This window comes from Penaeus monodon, unplaced genomic scaffold (assembly GCF_015228065.2).
Source record: "Penaeus monodon isolate SGIC_2016 unplaced genomic scaffold, NSTDA_Pmon_1 PmonScaffold_7427, whole genome shotgun sequence".
Classification (NCBI taxonomy): domain Eukaryota; kingdom Metazoa; phylum Arthropoda; class Malacostraca; order Decapoda; family Penaeidae; genus Penaeus; species Penaeus monodon.
Genome location: NW_023662580.1, coordinates 1 through 6,503, shown reverse-complemented (window position 1 = coordinate 6,503; position 6,503 = coordinate 1). Strand labels below are relative to the sequence as shown.

General features: G+C 46.1%; 1 protein-coding gene across 1 annotated transcript; it reads right to left on the bottom strand.

Moving 5' to 3' along the window:
* Window positions 1-492: 492 nt before the first annotated feature.
* On the bottom strand, window positions 493-1,011 carry LOC119571672 (proline-rich proteoglycan 2-like). Its single transcript, XM_037918866.1, has 2 exons — window positions 972-1,011; window positions 493-833 (listed from the first exon to the last, which is right to left on the bottom strand). The coding sequence occupies exons 1-2, from the start codon at window positions 1,009-1,011 to the stop codon at window positions 493-495; spliced, it is 381 nt and encodes a 126-aa protein (XP_037774794.1).
* Between the last annotated feature and the right edge of the window lie 5,492 nt (window positions 1,012-6,503).

Below are 6,503 nucleotides of genomic sequence, written 5' to 3'. Positions count from 1 at the left end.
CCCCAGGTTTAAAATCAACAGGAAGGCTTTGCGGTTTGGCAAACAACCAGGTAGTTTTTTGGGGGCTGTGGGCCCCCGTGGCGGAAAACCCCCCCCCCCTTGCCAGGTGTGGGCCAGGGTCGCTTTGGGAACTGGGGTCCAGGAAAAATTTTGGGTTTTGGGCGGCCTTGGACCCGGAAACCCCTCCCTCCCGACCCCCCTTTTCCCCCCCCCGGGGGGGTACGGAGGGTTTTAATACAGCCCTCTGGCTCCAGGCTTTGGGAAGGGAAGCCCCGCCGGACCGGGGGGGAAGGTGGCCCCCGGGGGGAATTGAAGAAAGCGGGATTTCCCAGGGCTTTGGGCCCCGGAAAGAAAGGCCCGCAGTTTGGAAAAGCGTTTAAGGGGGGCCCCCCGGGGAATTTGGTGGCATCGCATGGGAACCCCAAAAAGTTTACCCCCAAGTGGGGAAGGGGGTTTTTTAAAAAGGGGGCGGGAAAAACCCCCGGAGGGAAATTATCGGGCCCCCGGGCGGGCCGGGCGGGGAGCCGTCCCAGGGGCAGGTGGAGGGGCCCTTAAGGGGGGACCCGGGGAAAATTCCCGGAAAAGAGACTGGGTGGCCCCGGGGTTTTTGGCCTTGCAGGCAGCACCAAACCTGTGCAGGCCCCCCTGGCCGGCCCGGGGCCTGGGAGGGCCCTTTGGGTTCGAGGTTTTTTTGGGCCCGTGGCTGGGCCATGGGCCAGCCCCGCGCCTTGGGGCGGGAACCAAAGGGGGGAAGGGAGCTTGAGGGATTTGGGGCCCGCCCCTTTCCAAAGGTTTTGGTTTGGCGGGGTAAAGGAAGGGGTCACTGCCCGGCTCTGGGGGGGTAGAGAAAAAAGCCCCAAAAGGGCCCACGGTTTTTGTTTAGGGGGGGGGCGTTAGCAAGTTATGGTACCCTCCGGTCTTTTTTTAAAGGAAAGGAGTGGGACGGGGAAAAAGGCACTGGGGGGCCAAACCCGCGTTGGTGGGCCCCGATTGAATGGTTTGAACCAACATTTCGGGGGTTGGGGAAAAAGTGGAAGTGGGGGGACAGTAAATGGGCTGGAAAATGGCGTTTTTATGTGGCCCCAATTTCGGGGGGGGAGAGTGCACCCAGGGGCTTGTTGTCTCGGGGGCATGTGTTTAAGGGGGGGGAAACTGGATTGGCTTGGGAGACGGGAAAAGGCGGGGTACTTTGGCGATTTTTTCGGGGAAATGTTTTTGGGCCTTTTACCTGAAAAAAGTTGTTTCCCTTGGAAAGCTGGGGATGGGGCAGGTGGGTCCCCGTTCCCAAATTGGGGGGTCGGGTATTAAAGGGTAAAAAGAAACTCTTTTCCCCAAAAGGGAAAGAGTCTGCTTTTTTTCTGCGGGAAAATTTGGGGGAAAAATTTGGGCGGGAGGGGTGCCGGCTCAAAAGGTGCCCTGGCCCCGGCCCCGGGTAGGAGTTCCCCCTTTGGGGGCCCAAGAACAGCCCCCCCCCCTCCAAAAAAAATTTAAAAAATATAAAGATCTTTTTTTAAAATTAAATAGGTTATTTTTTTTTAAAAATTTTTTTTTCCCAATATTTAAAATTTTTGAGTTTTTGGTTTGGATGTCAAACAACGGGTTTGCGTTGTTAATATTTTAGCCAGGGGGTTTTTTTTCTGGGAAAATGTGAACCCAAAAGGCTTTGGGAAACGGGGAATGGGTTTTGGGGGGAGGGCGGAGCAAGCCCAAAAAAGGAGCTTTTGGGTCTTTTAAGATGTGTGTGGGGTTGTGGTTTTTGTGTGTGTTTTGTGTTGGGGGGTGAAAGGGGTTTTGTTGTGTATGAAAAAATTTTAGGGTTAAAAAATTGTTAAAAAAGAAAGATTTTTAAAATTTTGGGGAAAAAAAAAATTTATTTTTTATTTTTTTTTTTTTTTCCGCTATTTTTGGGACCCCCCCACCACAAAACAGGGCCTGTATGTGTGCCGGGGGATAAGAAAAGTGTACGGGTAAATAACTTGTGTAAATAAAGGAAAGACTGTCATTTTGCGTGTAAATAATGGAAAGACTGTCATTTGCGTTTATTTCGTGCCCGGGCCTTCGCCCACTTGGCTTTTTCCCCTAGGTGTTCGGGGACGCTGTGGTGCTCGGTGCCTCATGGAGCTGTTCAGTGTTCACGACCCTGTGGATAGCACGCCGTTGCCTAGCCGCCTTGTGTTGGGGCAGAGAGACGAGGCGGCCGGCCCGAAACAATATATTTTATATATATATATATATATATATATATATATATATATATATATATATATATATTGTGTGTATATATATTTTTTTCCAACAGCCATTTGTATTCCACTCAATTCAATATTTGAGAGAATATTTGGAAGTCTCACCTGTGCCTGATTGGATGCTCTTCCTAATCAACCGCAGTTCGGCGTGTTAACACATATTTTTGACTTCTCAAGGCGATATGTCGTTTTCTCGCTGTGAGATTGGCTCGAGCAAGCAGTCAAGCACAGGCATTTTTACGATCGCCGCGAAGGGGATTGAACTCGGGACCATGCGGGTCGGAGTCCAGTGCTCAAACCACTGAACCATCGCGGCAGTCAAAAATAATTATATGTGTGTGTGTGTGGGTGTGTGTGTGTGGTGTTTTGTGTGTGTGTGTGTGTGTGTGTGTGGGGTGTTGGTGTGTGGTGTGTGTGTGTGTGTGTTTTGGGGTGTGTGTTGTATGTATGTATGTATGTATATATATATATATATATAATATATATAGGATTAAATTTTAGTAATATATATAAAGTAATATATATATATAATAATATATATATATATTATAATTTTATATATATATATAAAATTTTAAAATACACATATATTTATATGTAAACACACACACACACACACATACACACACAACACACACACACACACACACACACACACACACACACACACACACCACCAAAACACACACCCCACAAAACATATATATATATTATATATATAAAATAATTTTTATATAATATATATAAAATATTTGCATATTATATGTATGTATATATATATTTTAAAATATTAATATTATTTTATAAAATATATATTATATATATATACACATATTTATACATATATTCATTCTCTCTCCCTCTCTCTCTCTCTCTCTCTCTCTCTCTCTCTCTCTCTCTCTCTCTCCTCTCTCCTCTCCTCTCCCCTCTATATATATATATATATTATATAATATATAATATATTATATATATGTATGTATGTATATATATATGTATTTTATGGTAATAAGTTAGTGACAGTGAAGGAGAGACCCCCCTTGTTCTCAGCCCCAAGGGCTTGATACGAATATTGTGGTTGGGGGAGACTAGCTGGCTCGGTCCGCTGGCGGTCTCTCTTCTCAGAATCACGTAAGTGGACTGGAAATAAAATAGCAATCGAGATAGATAAGAAAAGTGTACTAAAACAAAAAAGGACTTGATAGGATAAAGTTTTAAAGGCCGCTAACAATTCTTATTCCCATTTTGTCGGCTATTAAAAAAGATAAATGAATAAAGTAAAAAATATGCTGCAGTAGAAGATTCGTTTGGTAGGTGCTTGAAGGGCCGCTGGGCATCCTTCTGCCCTTATGCCAGCCAATCGGGCAGTTGAGCAAACTGAAAAATCTGAAATGGGTTGATGCGAGATTTGCTAGGTAAGGCCTTGAAGAGCCGGCAGACTTCCTGTCCATCATATATTCATGTGTGTGGGAGTGGGTGCATTCACACGCGGGTGAAGATTTGATCCCTGGGGATTTTCTCCCATCCGGTTGCTGCGTTTGATTGATGCCGTATTTGGGGAGAGTCTTTTTACTGTTCTTTTCCTTCATCGTGGAATATCATCGCGGAGGATTCCTGTTACAGGAGGATCACCTCTCGATGCTGATCGATCAATACTCGCCTCTCTACGGCCGAAGGGCGTGTTGCATCGGCCATGGATGACCCTTCGGCGAGGACGCTGATTCTTTATGCGATTTCATATCGCGCCTGTTATAGCGCTGAAGATAAGACTTGCGATATGTGAGGCTTTGTGTCTTTCTGGTGTCTGCCAGAGAAGTCCATGCTTTCTGTTTCTGCTTGTAATTCTATACAATTCTATACAAACAAGGAATACTTTATAACTTACTGTTGCATCTAGGGAGATTATGACTTGGTTTTGCCTCAGTCAGCGTAGAACACGAAAATTGCAAGTTGTAGCATTGGATCGCCATTATGGCATGCCATTAAGCAGACGTAAGCAGCGGAAACAGTGGCCTCGCCTCGCTCCCCCCACATGCCCTGCAGCTGCTTATACCCGTAGATGACCCAGTCATTCTTCACAGAATCAGACTAGGTTACCATTTTGCATGGCAGATCATAGACAATTGACCATGAAGACAGGTGTTGCATGCACTGTGGCGAGCCGAACGCCACGTTGGTACATTACTTACAGAATTGTAAGCACACACAGTTTCTGAGACAGGGTCCGCTTACACCAGAAGCCAAAACTTAGCAAATCTCAAACGAACGACGAACCAGTCTTCAGTTCGCTTCCCTAAGTCAGCGTGCCCAGGTCTCCACAAGCCTCCGGGCTTCAAGGGTTGGCTGGCCAGACACGCGACACCGCGCTCAGCGTCAAGTCGTGTACCCACTATCACTGCCCAAGTAGTGTTACAGCTATTGTACTAAGGCTCTGCAGACTCATAAAGTCATGCTATAAGCTTGTTTTATCTTCTTTTTATACATAGCTTCTATGTAAGAAGTGAGTGCCAGTACCTGCTCTATTGTGCCCCACCCTAGTCTGAAACCGGCTTGTTTTGGGAGCATGTGGGGCTCAAGTATTGGTGCCAATCTTATGAGCATAAATTGGTCTAGCATGTGGAAAAAATGGCATTGCAATGAAATTGGCCTCTGACTTGGAGGATAATCCGCTGGCTTCCCTGGCATTGATATTGATATTGCAAGGACTTCGACTTGTTTTCAGCTTTTCTGACAAATAAATGTTTCTGATATGTTTATCAAAAAGGGGATTTTGGCTAGACATGTGGCTGCTTTAGGTCGTATATGTTTGATAATTTCAGGGTGAACTCCATTTGATGTGTGTGTTGCCATCTGTTTTCGGAAAGGCATTGCACAGGCGTTATTGATACGTTCCATATAGATCTTTCAGAGTCATGGATAGGCACATGAGAGCTTCATAGTTTGATATTTTGGCTAGAAATTCTACCTAAACGGTTTGAAATCAAGGCAAGCATACAGCAATATCTAGGTATTTTCTTCTCATGCCGTGCTCTCAGTCTCTTTCTCGTTATACTCGGGTTCGTTATTTCGGATTTTTCTCGGGAGAGAGCGGGCAAGGAGCAAGCAAAATCAGTTTCCAAGGCGCGCGACCCCCCTGTGAAAAGAAAAATATTTTAGGGGCATATTAAGCTATAACCAGAGCTATACGGTGTGATTTAGGCAAAAAAAATTGGTGGGGCTGTGGCCCTTGGGGAGGGGCAAGCCAGACCTTGAGGAAGCCTAACAGCATCTTGGGTGCCCCCCCCTCAGTTGACGCCCTGCTCAAGGTTCCTTTCATTTACCTGTTTGTCAGTTTAGTTTTTTGTAGCTGGGGAGTGCAAATGCCACTTCCTCCTGACAAGGAGGGAGAAGAGAAACTCGCCCTGCCCTTGTTTTGGTGGCCACCAACCCTGTGTGAGGCATGTAGGGCAAAGCTCTTGGGAATCCAGTATCCGGATACAAGGCCCTGCAGTCTGCCGCCCAACTTGATTTGGGGTAATGCCGGTGAGGATGGCTGAGGTGGTGGCCTGTGTGACTGCCCAAGTTTTAACCACAGCCGCGGACACGGAACATGCGCTCTTTGCAGCAGCAACTGAAGCGGCCGTGAGTTGAGGGGGTGCTTTCTCCAACTCATGATTCCCTGGAGACCCCAGAGACGACTTTCGATGCATTTAGTAATGAAGCGATGCCCATGAGTATAGAGGTCATGGACCAAGACCAAGACCTTCTATGGTCTGGTAGGAGAATCTGTTCAGTCGATATGCTTGGTACTGAAAACGATAAATGGTTAATGGTTTAAAAGAATAGATGTGATAGACACGAAAAGGGTAAATTGGGTGAGTAAATGTGGGATTAGCAAAATGGGAATGGGGGGGGGGGGTGGTTAGGACAATTAGATCAAATGGAGGATATGTGATGTGTCTAAGGAAGAGAAAAACTCTCAAAGGAAAACATTTGGGATTCCTCAATGACTAGGATAAGTGGACAGAAGGGGATGCAGAAGACAATGAAAAAGAAAGGAGAAGCAAAATCAATTGAGGCGAGGGCTGAGATCCAAAGTGGGGTGATCCCTACATAGGACCCCAGTCTCTGTCTCTTCAGGCCCCCATGATAACAAAGAGCAAGGGATTGAGGGGGATGTAAGATGGGAGTGTGTGAGACAGGTATGGCAAATATGCAAACGGTCTCTCAGGTGAGTAATTGAGAAAGTATGGGCATAATATGTGCAAAAGTGTGGGGC